Here is a 13,225-nt window from a genome sequence, read left to right as displayed (position 1 = left end):
ACTCCATAAAAAGCTGGGATATTCCCACTTTTTGGGAGACCTGAGAGATTTTTATGAAAAAAACTAGCATCTCCCCATTCTACCATTTACATATCGTTGAAGATTCTCCTGTGTTCAGATATATGATAGCGTGACCCATTCTACCAATAGCCCAACTACCCACCGATCGGTTATCCCGCAGTACTTAAGGCTGGGTTACCTTTACATGCTACTCGCTATTATGCTGCGTACTGTCCTGCCGTAGTATCGTACTGCTGCGTCTAGACTCTTATTATACAAAAGCATTTCCTCAGTCCTTCGCAGCCCTGAAGAGTCGCAAGAGTGGAAGAGGAATCGCCGACTGTAGGTACATACTGGAAAGTTCCGATTCGAAAGGCGACCTCACTCAAATCGCGAACGTTCATATGAATGCTCACTAGCATATTTCTCCTTTTGCCATCATGGGTATTGCACAAACTACCCAAGTCATCTGTCATAATTTCATGGAACATTGCAGGCCTCTGAGTCTGGGATTTACCCCTTTACGTCCTACAGAAATGGGAGACTACGAATCTCGGTCGTCTAAAGGTCATCGTAGGAGTGTTGACACCTAATTAATGTGCATGACGCCTCTCAAAGGGGAAACCGTCTTTAGACCTAGGCGATTTAGATCAAGCCTGCGAAATGCATGCATAAATAGCGCTACAGATAGAAGGAATCCGTGCTTATGCCGATCAGTAGATACGCAGAAGCTAAGGTGGAGCGAATTCAATTCGGGTCCAACGAGCGAGAACATCAGGAACTCACTCAAGACAGAATGCAGCCCGGATAATAGCATAGGCTCTACTGTCTCTGCGAAGGGTATGGATCTATAAAGTCCAGCCTGGTGAGCATTTCTGTATTTGGATCATCTCAGCCTCCCGTCCACATTACAACCATCCCTCATGCACAACCAAGATGGGTGTACCGTAATCCTAGATGATCAGCACGAAAAGTTCGAGACTCGCTCTCCTGCATAGCTGGTGTTACGAATAACTCACCACTCATCACAACACCGCAACTGACCACCATAGCTCTGCTCTTAGAAGGCAACTGTTCAAGGTGTAACATGTTGATGTCATGGTCTCTTCACTTCCGGGCATTCGGCATCGACAAAAATGCACGGCAGTTTACGTGTCTATTAAAAAAGATAGCAGGCCTTATTCCGTCCTCAAAGGGGGAATAATCATGTAATCGGTCCTCATCGGAATGTTCCAGATAATGTGATCTTCTTATTCTCCTCCTGTATCGCTTGGCGTTGCTAGCCACGTGGAATGAGAGAGAGACGCGAGTCGGCCAAATAAGTATTCCGCCGTCTGCTCACTAGTGCCAATACAATTTATTCTGCTTCTCCAAAATCCTGATGTCCAGATCGTTTGGCGTGTTCGGTGGCGCCTTTTTCTCCGACAAAAGTTCCACCGCAAACATTACACCTAACGGCAAAGCTTGCGGTGTCGGTAAAATAATGCTTTTGTTGTAGAGCGCGGCAAAGCTCTGTAGCAGTGCTCAGTATTATGCTGTCCGCCGAATCAAAAACCTTCGTATCAAAATCAGGAGGAGCATAGCTGCGGTGGTATGGTGGATCTGAAGGAGAAAGAGCGATGGCATCGTAATGTATGCCCGAGTATACCAGGATGCATCTCAACGGGCGACCTTCGTTGAACCTGTCTACCCTTAATGTCTGGACATCTATTGAACATATCTCAATGTCAAAATGACTACTGAGAATACTAAGCTCGATTCCACCTCCCCAGGCATCTTCTGTCTGTATCCATCTGCAGTAGTCGTCCGGCTTTTGTTCGAGAACAGCCTCTGAATATAGATCTGGTTGCGCCTGGATATTCTGAGCTATAAGAGAACGGAGCTCGGTCATGCTGTCAACGGAGCCCAGAAAGGAACTCCCAAAGGCGCGAAAAAGGCACGAGTTATCATCGGGCATGATTCGAAGTACCAAGGTTCCGCCATGAGAAGGGACTGCCAGTTCCGGCGGATCATTGTCGTCACTTCTTTGTATTAATGGGGGAAACGAATTAGATGCGTTCGATTGTCCAGCCCTTCCCGCAGAGGCCTGTGTCTTTTCCGGCAGATTAATATCCCAATCAGAGTTGTTGATCGGTGTTGCTGGGTATCTCTGTGTGTCTTTAGACGTGGGATCAGATTGAGATTGGTTTTTATGGGGATTCTCTTTGGTGCTCACGATGAGCTGCTCCCCATGGAGCTGAATTCCCAGCTCACTCAGTCCTGCTGAGCGAGAGTACTCATCGAGTAGAAGTGGTTTGGGGGGATATCCAATCTTCAAGTCAAAAGCCTGAAGCGAAGTTGTCTTTAATATTTCTTCTCGAAGGACTTGTATTGTGGCTGTATCTGGAATGGTAGCTGTTGTGACGCCGGAAGGCCCGCGAATCCTAAATTTCATGCTGTTGAGGTATGCGAGTCCTGTTAAATATAGCAATCGGTATTCCTCTTCGAGATCAGCGAATGTATAGACTGTAACTGGGACCCTTCAAACCCACAATTCAAAAGTCTCTTCTCGGCTCCACGACAATTCAAAACCATGAGCTTCCTTATCAAACAGCTGAGGTTATATGGCTTTGGGGTAGTGACTGGGGTACAGAAGTACATCCAGGTATTAGTGCAAATCAGGTTTAGCGCAAAGCACAGGTCTACGGAAATTCCCCATCGAACGTCGCGCTGGATGTGCACTGGATCGCGAATAGGTAGCGCGAACTAACAAGACAATTCGAAGTTTGCTCGTCAACATAGTCTCTTTTGAACGTTTTGAAGCTCGGAGTAGTATAAGCGCTTTGCTTCCTTTGGGTTTCTGCTTTAGGGAGCTTAATTCCGATCATAATGGCGTCGGGTCGCGCCTCGGCGAGTCCAACGCCATTGCCATCAACGGAGACTGATGGGGCACAAATAAAGACCGAAGACTCCAATGTCACTGAACACGAATGGGAAGCGATGCAGTCTGTTTTGGCAAATATTTATGCCCACAGGAATAGCGAGTATGCCCGAGACTTCGCACCATGTAGGAATTGCGCGTACTAACGATTGCCAGCGGACATGATCCTTCGAAACATTTCCATCGCAAAGTGAACAGAAGGATTACTCCCGATTATTATGACGTTATCAAAGAACCTATGGCTTTGAGTACAATCAAAGTATGGATTTTCCCATATGATGATCTTTATGTTCAGTCGAAATCCCATTTCATAACAGAGTTGACATCTCGCTGCAGCAACGCATCAATGCTAGAGAATACAAGAATTTCTCAGAGTTCGTTCGGGACTTTGCTTTGGTTAGTTATTGGTCAGCAAAAGGAGGTATATATACTGACGAGCTTTAGATTCCACACAATGCGCAGTTGTACAACAGACCAGAAGCATTGGTCTATCACGACGCTCTCACCTTCAAGGTTAGTCAAATCAGTTTGACCGATTCCATTTTGCTGAGTTTAAATCGCCTTGACTTAGGCTGTTCTTGAAGCCGAGCTTCAAAAGCTCGTGGATCGACATATCGTGTCCGCTGAGGTGACCGTACTTCCTGACCTCGGAGAAATTCCACCAGCGTCACCTCAACCGATCAATGAAGAAGATGATGACGAAGAGGAAGAAGAGGAAGAAGAGGAAGAGGACGATGGGGAAGATTCTGATGAGGAAGGCGTCCGGAGGCGCCGGAAAAGGGCATCTAGGATGGGAGCAATCAAACGCGATGGTGGCGCCTCAAAGGATGACGCTGGGCAGAAAGGCAACGATGCTGATTCGAGGAAAAGGCGCGGTCGACCTCCGCGGGTTGATACTCCAATGGAAACTAGGATCAAAAACATCCTCAAAGGCATCAGGAAATTGAAGAACCCGGATGGGCAACTCAAGGTTGCTCACTTTGAGAAACTTCCTGATAAGGCTACGATGCCAGAATATTTCCAGGAAATCAAGACACCTTTAGCTATCGATATCATTAAGGTGAGCAAGACCCCCGAGAGACATAATATCACATCCGAGCAAGCGAAATAACCGGCACTAATATGTCACACAGAGGAAGCAAAAAAGGAAGAAGTATCAATCAGTTGATCATTTTATGAAGGATATGGAAATCATGTTTGAAAATGCTAAGATGTATAATGAGGATGAGAGTCAGATATACAAAGATGCTGTCGAGCTGCAAGTATGTAATTCTTTGAGATGCGCATCTATGCCGCAAATTCCGCAGTGCTGGATTCTTATACTCTCTTCTAGGTCGAAGCTCGCAAGCTCGCTGAAATTGAAATGAAGAAGCCCGACAGTGAGCTTATGATGGAGGACGGTCGGATGCCATTGGATTACATTCTCCATAATGGAGAGCTCTGGAAAGTGGGTAAGTTGACCGCTGCAGATCTCCCAGTTTCACGGCCATGTGGTAATTTTATTTAGGTGACTGGGTTCACATACAAAACCCTAACGATGTCACCAAGCCCATTGTTGCCCAAATATATCGCACCTGGCAAGATGCGGAGGGGCAGAAATGGGTCAACGCATGTTGGTACTATCGGCCTGAGCAAACCGTTCACAGGTATGAACGTCACTTTTTTGAACATGAAGTCGTAAAAACTGGACAATATCGTGATCATCATGTGGATGAGTTGGTGGACAAATGCTATGTCATGTTCTTTACCCGTTTTAACAAGGGTCGTCCGAGGGGATTCCCTTCAGACAAAGAGGTTTATGTCTGTGAAGCACGCTATAACGAAGAAAACAAACGCCTAAACAAAATCAAGACATGGGCTAGTTGTCTACCGGATGAGGTTAGGGAGAAGGACTATGAAATGGATTTGTTTGATGTGCCCAGGAAGATGAAGAAGGTTCCAAGCCCAATCAAGCATCTACTGAAGGCAGATGCAAAGGAGGATGATCCATTGCCTGAGCCGACATGGGGAGCAGAGAATGCACCGCCCATTGTGGGCGCGGTGCATCGTCGACCTCGTGAATCTAATGTGAATTTCCCTCATCTCCTCGCAGAAAATTTGGCTTCACTAACTGTGTTGTCACATTAGGAATCACCACCGCCAGAACCCACACCTTCGCCTCCTCCGCAGCCACCTGCAACGACGCAGCCAGTGAGACAGGCATCAAGCACTACACTTAACGCTTCAGCAACCTACGGACAAGAAACACGAGCCGACATGCCTCTGAACGAGCATGGTCGGCAGTCGTCAGTCTCTGTTTCAACACCTGCACCTTCCACTCCGGCTCCAATTTCATACCAACCTCAGAACGCTCCACAAGCCACCAAGCAGTCTGCATCGCCTGCGCCTGCACTTCAACATACATTTGCTACACAGCCGATCTCTTATTCGCCTCATCCACCTCAAACTCCGTTTTCTACAGCACAACAGCCGAGCTTCCCCGGGGCTCAGGTTGGTTACGGCTTTCCTCCACCAACAGCTCGCCCATCTCTGTCTGCGGGCACTATGTATAACCCGCCAAAGCCGGTTGAAGTATATCATCTCAGCGACGCCGCAAACCTTGCGATTCCGGAGGATATTCGAGATCAGTTTCATCAAGATGGACACGGCCGTATCTTGTTTTTCACCACCCCTCCCCTTTATGCCCTCCCAGAAGTAAACAAGGGCGAAGCAGTTGGCCACTCTGCCCGCTACCTTGCAGCCAAGGCAAAGCGGGGTGAGAGCTTACAGAGGAAGCGCAAACTTGCCAACGCGACTTTTAAAAACGAAGTTGGCCTAAGCAAGAAAATCAAATTGGCAGAGAGAACTGGGTCTCCTCAGGATGTTGCACGGTTGGCTCAGAACTTGGAATCCATGTTCGAGAAACAGATGGAAGACGGAACAATGGCGATCTATCAGAAGACGTTTGGGGAGAAGTGGGAAGAAGTCTGGAAAGCCGAGGCCACGCGATTGAGGGGTCTACAAGAGAGAGCCAGCGTGGATAAAGGATATCATTATGAACAGTCGCGTGCAAGGGAGGAGCGGGATGAGATATCATTCAAAAGACCCAGAGTCTTTTTGGATGATTTTGACCCAAGGTTTTAAGCCTTGGTCCTGATGCCGACGTTTTCGTGTGTATTATCAATAGTAGTGATCCAGTTTCTTGGAGTGCAGTGGCTGCCGCTTTTCTCATGGCAGATCAATAATTTGTCAAGACAGTATGTTAAGTGACTATAATTCTTCAAGAAATATACCTGAAGGGAATCTATTTCCGTGAGTCTCATAGCTATCTGTCGCGGTGTAGCGTTTTACGACGTGACCAAAGGATCAGATCCCATCTCATTTGCAGGGCTCAGGCGCCGAGAACATTTTGTATCTTAGGTATAGTTTTGAGGCGGCTTCGCGTAACTATTTTTATATTAGCTTTGTGCGGGGTGTAAATTTCGCTGGAAACTAAGACTTTTGAATTCGTCTATAACCGGAGAGTTTTTTTCTATAGTTCACTCTCAAAACAGAAGAGCTTGCAGAGTTCCATGGCGCGAGATAAGGCAGAGGGCAAAGATAGGAAGGTCAGAAGGCAACGGAAGCGTAAGGCGCGCACTGAAGGTATACTACCTCCCACCAGAAAATATCATCTCAAATTATCTATCGCTTTGCGCCGAGCTTCTCTGCTCGATCAAGTTTCGCTTCATTTGCTAACAGTTGAGCGTCTATCAGTCGCCTCGTCTTCCTCTGATTCGGAAGAAAGTAATCGCGCAGCATCTCCGACGCCTCCAACTGGTCAAACAGCAAATGTGTGTCTTCATTATCGTTCTATAACCCGTGTTGGAGGCTAGTGTACTGACATAAACATCAGCCAAGTCTTCCCGATGGCTCTACACAGGAGGAAATACAGCACGATGTCGAGCCCGTTCCCTCCAGAATAACGGAGGCTGATCCCAATAATCTGACCGCCGATTTCGAAGCGTATTATCTGCGAAGAATTGCGACTGAGTTCGCGGAGGATCTTAATAAAATTCGCACCGCTGATGATTTCGACGATGATTCTTTGCCAATACTGCTGAGCGCATTGAAGCAAGGCACAGGCATATTCTCTACTTCCGAACGCCAAACTGTCCTAAGAGCAGGGAAAAGTGGCTAGTAGGTTGAGCGGTCGCGAATTGCAATGATGCTAAATGCCAAAGGGAATGCCGCTGGAGCTAACTCCACTCCTGCTCCGAATATCTCCCCATCTGCTCGCCATTTGATGTGGAACAATTGGAAGGCTGCCATTCTTAGGACGCAGGGACACGTTGCAGTCTAGCCCGGTCCTTATGTGGCCTGATAACTGCTGCGCTCCGAGAAGATTTTACGGGAGAGCACTTCCTGAGATCAGCCGTGCACCAAGTCCTCTGCAGGCATCTTTCAAATACCAACTTTGTAACAATATACTTCCTAGGTTCATTTTTAACTAAAAGCGCTTGCCGTTTTTCTTTACGCAACCTCTCAGTCGAGATCCAACTACTAAATGAGCTCGACGCTGAATGGAAAGCAGTCCCTGAAATCGTTCTCTAGTGGCTTACTGGATGATAGTAGATAAATCAGAGGAAATGCCTTCCGTTCAATTCTCTCCCGCTCCCACTCTCCTCTACGCCAACGGTACTCCTTTGCCCAGAAATGTCATCTTGACGACTCCTAATACTCATCTAAAACCCATGAAACCCGCCGTTTGCCCAATTACACCTTGGCCTTGATCGTCTCGAAGAGCTGCTTGAGCTTCTCCATATCAGCCTGCTTGGCTGGCCAACCGATGCCTAGTCCTTCGGCCTCGTTTGGCTTGGGAATCTTTGATAGTGTTCAGCGATTGTAAACGCAAGAGGGCAACAGTGACATTGCGGCAACCAACCATATGGAAGTGAACCTATAGACGCACAGAATATTAGAAAATGTGCACAGAAGCAAAGGGTTTCAGACTTACATGATCGACGACTTGGTGAGCAAGACGGCCATTGTTCTGAAGCACGTTGTAGTTCTCGGCACCAGTAGCACTGGCAACTTTCTTAATAACGGGCTGCGACCATTCCAAGTATCAGCTGAGTTGATCGGCGGCTCCATTTCTTTGGGCGGATGTGAGCTGTAAAAGCGGCCGTAGAGATGCGGCAAGAATTTGTGAAGTAGCTAAGGCAATCGCATACCAGAATTTCGCTCAGAGTATCATCGGGAATATCTGTGATCTTTGCGCCGTGGTGCTTAGGGATGACCAGCTAAATTAAATATAACGAACGCCATTTCTCTGATTAGCTCCAGGACCACTCGATAGGGACATAACGAATGTGTCATGGTCTGATTGGTGAATGCAAATACATACCGCATGGCCATAACTTAATGGCTGAATATCGAGGAATGCGAGTACCTTGTCGCTCTCGAAGAGCTTGAAAGCGGGAATATCCCCTAAACGTAGACAAACAAATGAGAATAGACGTCATCGAACGGATTGGAGTATATTTTTCGCGCTTTGCCTAGCCGCGCAGTAGAGAATATTCTACCTACCCTTGATGATCTTGCAGAAGATGCAGGCTGCCATATCGAGCGCGGAGTCTTGTAAGCAGTAAAATCAACTTAGAACAAGAATTGTCTCTTTTATTGCTTTGTATTTTAGAGTACGGAGGTAGAAGCAGAGGAATAAGGTGCCCCTCAGTTAGAGGAGCTAACCGGAGCAACGAATGCGCGGTTTTGGATGCTTTCAAAAGATAGCGCTTGTTATATATTATTTTGTTGCCAATCGATTGTTTGGAGTGCGAGGCTTAGCTTAGAATTCGTTTCTTGCCTTTTACCAGAGACGACCTGGAAGCCCGCATAACACTCCATTTAGTAATCTTTGGAACCCACTCTCTGGTTCGATCCAGATCGACGTTTTTTTTTTTTTTCCTTTTTTTCCCCCTTCTTTTCCCTAAATGATTTTATTGTGTTCTATTCAATAATTCGCTGATTATTATAATTATCCACACACAGCTCTCTGCTCTTTGGTTAGCCCAGCCAATCTTTTGTATCTCACCATGATCTGCTTTACTTTCCTTTGCCCGCCTTCGCCTCGTCTGTCGAATGATTCCGTCGCCCTATTAGTCCTTGTATCGACTTTTCAGAACAAAAGATCGAAGTTTAAGGCCTTCACGTGGTTACCACCGTTTCTGGGTATGTTTCAATGGATTTCTCCGCTCTATGGGAGACATGATGAATCGTTCAAAGAAGCTACTGAGATCACTAAGAAATTTGAGAGTGGGGATATCAAGCTTTGCATTGAACGCAGAGCACTCTATGGTCCATGTCACGCATGTTTCAAAAACGATGTTGTGAAAATAATCTTCCATATAACGTTTATCTTCAAGATAAATCTACTACATCTGTTCGCATAGTAGTCGGCTCATTTCCAAATCAAATACTTCCATCTTAAACGCCTTTCATTTGATTCTCCTGAGACATACACCGATGACTATGCCCGCAGTGTGCGTGGCAAGAGTATAAAAGTGCAGCTGTGTATCAATAATTTGAATGCATGGTTGAGAAATCGGACCAATTTTGTTCATGGGACTTTAGTCGCTGAGGATACCCCAGTACTGCTCAGCGTTGAATGTACCCGCATTGTTCTTCTTCCACATGTCATTGAAAGCGGTGAACAGGATGAGATTGGAAGAGAACGAGTTCTTCAGAGAATCAATGGCAGACTTTTGGTTCTCCGTAGATGGCACAGCCTTTCCATTGGAGTCGCCTTGCGAGGGCCAGCCAGACTCTGTAATGACAGTCTTCTTGTTGTTGCACGCGGCCGAGACCTCCTGCGCCTGAGACAACACATAGGGACCAGCCCCGGAAGCCTCCACATTGTCATCGAAAAATGCGTGACAGTTGAGGGCGACGTAGTCAGAGGCGTCACACAATTCAGTGTTGGACGTGATTGCGGCAGCGGTATCCACTGTGACAACCGAACCCGAGAAACCGGCACCGTTGAGAAGACCACGAGCAGTCTTAATGGCATTGACAACGTCGTCAGCGCTTGCTGATTTCGAGTTTAAAAGCTCATTGCCGACGGCCACGGTGTCAAAGCTTGACCAGTCGCCGTTAGCAGCGCTGACAATTGTCTGGATATCGCCGTCGACATTGGAGATGTCGAAGAGACCTGCAAATAGCTTCATGCCTTTACCCTTTGCGGCAGATAAGACAGTTGAAACTTGGTTGCAGTCAACGCCATAGATGCGCACAAGATCATATCCGTCGATTTTGTCGAAGTCTCCATTGACCTGATCCTGGGATTTGCAGCTGCCATCGTCATTGTAAGGGGAGTAACTCAGACCATAGGCGTTTGAGTCACGGGCATGGTGTTGGTGGGTACGTCCTTAAAAATCGTTGAGCATCTTTTTCTTCAGCGATGTTGACTAGATCGTTAGGTCTTACGGTGAGGTTGACCAGAGGTCAATTGCAACAAAGCAAGAGTGGCAAAGGCGAAGATACCGGTCTTCATTGCGTACTTTTTGGGGATTGCGGGTTGAAAGATGCTTCTTTACGTCCGAGGTTCAGAGAAAATATGCTTTAGGAGAGCAGAAGATAGCAAATGAATGAGATAACGACGCAGTCACAGACGCGGTCAAAAAAGGAATGTGATTCAAGGAACGTAAGAGGAGTATGTCTCCGCAATGATGAGAGCCTGTTCTGGCGGTGCTGGGCAGTGAAGGTGAGAGGATAAAAAAGGACTCCGACCATGGACGCGGACAAAGGCTGTTTTAAAAGAATGGCGGGTCGGCCATTGGAAAGAGTGGGCAGGGCCATGGAGAACCCTCATGCAACGAGGCAAGGCAACACATGGTAAAGACGAGTCGAATTTTTGAGAGACGTCCCACAGTGATCGCCACAAATCAAGCCGTCGAGCAGACAGTTGGAAGCTAACGAGCTGAAGATCGACAACCACGGTGACAAGCATGGGGAAGCGAAATAATTACCAGAGCCGGCGCCAGACCTAGTGGGAACCACTTCACATCAAAGAGAGACCAGAAAAGGAAAGAAGACATAAAAGAATGAAGAGAAAGAGAAAGAGTCGGGGGAACAGAATCAATCCAAGGGTATGATTCGCGTACTCGGCGCAACCTCGTTCATGCGTTGAAAATCATTTGACGTGGCCCTGCAGGGGTAGAACAAAGGGTGGATCCCGGCAACGTGTTCCAGCGGGGCCTTCGAACCACATGGGGAAAGAGTTCCTCCGTACGAAGGTACATCCGTGTGATCACCCAATGCTATCGCCAAACGACCTCATACCGTACTTTGTCATCCTCGACCAAACATGTTGGGGTATCCTGGACCTTCACCGTCGTGGCTTGGGATGCCAATATAATCACGATGAGAGGTGTGCTCTCAAAACGGACATATTGATGATACCCTGTCACTAGGAAGCTCAACAATCGAGGATCAGCCATCACTCGCATGAGCAACATGACGATAATTTATAGAATTCAATGTGAACATTACAGGTTTCCCAACCTGCATGTGTCCCATGCGCTCTGGCTATTATCCTACGAAGATATCCGTATGAATACAATAATCCAAATGTATATACGGAGTACTACGGTCGTTGGGTACAATGACAAAGATCTTAGATCAACGTTTGTCTGTTTAAATTCCGACATTCAAAAACCTGAAGAAGACGGGAGAAGACATCATCCTGCCATCTCCTTGACTGAAAGAGAAACTTACACCTTTTTTTTTTCTCTTAGCGAGAATGAAGGAAAACCTTGCACGGGGGTGGTAGGAAAATTGTGCTGCACCAAAGTACAATAAGAAACGGCATCATGGGATCCTCCAATGGAAAAGGAGAAAAAGCAAAAATCTTGTAGTACTGTACAGGAGGTACTTGCATGTGTTATATCAGCTTTCCAAAGCCGTTTTAGTCGAACGGCCTGGTTCAAAAATCATACTCGTACCTGGTATTCTTCGAACCCCCCACCGAGCACGTGCACCCGTTAAAAATCCCTCTGTACCTGCCACTAGTTCAGGCACAGGACTGTGAAGCGAACCTCAAATCGGAGGGACAAGCGCTGGCCTGTCACTAGGCGTCTCTACGAAGACAGAACTTCCGTAGTGAGACCATCCAAAAACTACGGTGTATATGGAGTGCTCGTAAACGAGATAAGAGCCATCCGTACGGCTGAATTATAGCCAAAGAATCAGAAGCCGTGTCATCTTCGGCCCTTTCTGCCCGCTCTTGAAGGGTTCCGAATGGGAACGCCGACCCGCGGGTGAGAGCCGGTCTTATTGCAGATCAACCCTAGCGCGACACTACTACTACTAATACATACACGGTAGTGCGTTGGTGCAGAGAAGTTTGGATGGATGATCAGTCTGCCGAACCGCACAGGCTGCACAAAATAGTGGTTTTGGTCTTCTGTTGAAAGTCCATATATCTTGTGTAGAAACCCGGAAATGGAGAGTTATCTGTTAAAGGGGGAAAAAAAAAAAGGGGGCGGTGCTGTGGTACAAATCCCTTGTTCCTTTCACGTACGATTTGAAAAAGTATCGTGACTACGCAGGAGGTTAGTCCTCAGCAGAGAACCCAACTGCAACTTGTTTCGGTTAAATATCAAAGAGAAAGCCGAACAAGGCAACGAAGGCCACGCAATGCGGCCGCTGGTGGATCGTGCAGGAATGTCCCCGAGCCGTGTCTCGCTAAAGTAAAGATCTTCTTTGTACAGTTACAGCGAGGGCTAAGAGCATTAGCGCCCCAAGGTCTGCTCGCAGGGACGGCTTCCTTTATTTTGTTCTCGGCCGCATTGCCGTACGCCCCGCGGTTGAAACCTGCAACTATGGCGAGAAATAACTATGCGCGTAAAATACAAAGGTGCTCGTAGAACAATGGCTACCTCCGTACGGAGTATGTGGTCTCTCGAATTGACAACATCCCTCGAACAAGACTTTCGTTCTGGCAAGCAGTTTTTGAAAACCACTTGCGACTCGCAAAACTAATGAAAGACTATCAAAATGGGCCGTCGCCCTGTGTTTATCTTTCTTTGGCGCTATTTCGGTCAATACTCCTGAATTCTCAGCAAATGTCCCTGGAAGCATTTTCTGAAGACCATGCCAGTGACCGAGATGAATGATCATAATTTTCAAAGAATCAACTGCATACATACCCCTCAATAAATATAACCGTCAAGTCCTCAGCCCTGTCCAGGAGATTTTGCTGCGCCATCATCTTATATCACTCGGTGGTAGGCTCCCGGAGATACCTACCACCGATATTACTAAACTCGTGGGAAACAGCACAGCACA

General features: G+C 47.0%; 5 protein-coding genes across 5 annotated transcripts; 2 read left to right on the top strand and 3 right to left on the bottom strand.

Annotated features, from left to right (window-relative positions):
• Positions 1-1,223: 1,223 nt before the first annotated feature.
• L228DRAFT_56050 (putative OTU-like cysteine protease) lies at positions 1,224-2,545 on the bottom strand. Its single transcript, XM_018336699.1, has one exon. The coding sequence runs from the start codon at positions 2,432-2,434 to the stop codon at positions 1,358-1,360; it is 1,077 nt and encodes a 358-aa protein (XP_018184472.1). The 5' UTR covers positions 2,435-2,545; the 3' UTR covers positions 1,224-1,357.
• A 196-nt stretch (positions 2,546-2,741) lies between these two features.
• Positions 2,742-6,200, top strand: L228DRAFT_251793 (Bromodomain-containing protein). The gene is made up of 9 exons (XM_018333644.1): positions 2,742-3,023; positions 3,077-3,179; positions 3,257-3,316; positions 3,365-3,433; positions 3,492-3,980; positions 4,054-4,182; positions 4,254-4,371; positions 4,428-4,987; positions 5,048-6,200. The coding sequence occupies exons 1-9, from the start codon at positions 2,869-2,871 to the stop codon at positions 6,041-6,043; spliced, it is 2,679 nt and encodes an 892-aa protein (XP_018184471.1). The 5' UTR covers positions 2,742-2,868; the 3' UTR covers positions 6,044-6,200.
• Positions 6,201-6,374: 174 nt separating this feature from the next.
• L228DRAFT_286402 (hypothetical protein) lies at positions 6,375-7,241 on the top strand (the record flags this gene model as incomplete). Its single annotated transcript, XM_018336440.1, has 4 exons — positions 6,375-6,544; positions 6,656-6,732; positions 6,795-7,071; positions 7,123-7,241. Exons 1-4 carry the CDS (start codon positions 6,472-6,474, stop codon positions 7,239-7,241), a joined length of 546 nt encoding a protein of 181 aa, XP_018184470.1. The 5' UTR covers positions 6,375-6,471.
• L228DRAFT_251791 (HIT-like protein) lies at positions 7,172-8,603 on the bottom strand. The gene is made up of 6 exons (XM_018333643.1): positions 8,468-8,603; positions 8,286-8,368; positions 8,113-8,181; positions 7,896-7,988; positions 7,824-7,838; positions 7,172-7,762 (listed from the first exon to the last, which is right to left on the bottom strand). The coding sequence occupies exons 1-6, from the start codon at positions 8,499-8,501 to the stop codon at positions 7,655-7,657; spliced, it is 402 nt and encodes a 133-aa protein (XP_018184469.1). The 5' UTR covers positions 8,502-8,603; the 3' UTR covers positions 7,172-7,654.
• A 591-nt stretch (positions 8,604-9,194) lies between these two features.
• On the bottom strand, positions 9,195-10,500 carry L228DRAFT_251790 (glycoside hydrolase family 17 protein). The gene is made up of 2 exons (XM_018333642.1): positions 10,364-10,500; positions 9,195-10,304 (listed from the first exon to the last, which is right to left on the bottom strand). The coding sequence occupies exons 1-2, from the start codon at positions 10,428-10,430 to the stop codon at positions 9,508-9,510; spliced, it is 864 nt and encodes a 287-aa protein (XP_018184468.1). The 5' UTR covers positions 10,431-10,500; the 3' UTR covers positions 9,195-9,507.
• Positions 10,501-13,225: the final 2,725 nt, after the last annotated feature.

The sequence above is a fragment of the Xylona heveae genome (assembly GCF_001619985.1).
Source record: "Xylona heveae TC161 unplaced genomic scaffold L228scaffold_16, whole genome shotgun sequence".
Taxonomy (NCBI): Eukaryota; Fungi; Ascomycota; class Xylonomycetes; order Xylonales; family Xylonaceae; genus Xylona; species Xylona heveae.
Note: the sequence above shows the minus strand (reverse complement) of the source record. Positions and strands in the feature narration are given on the sequence as shown.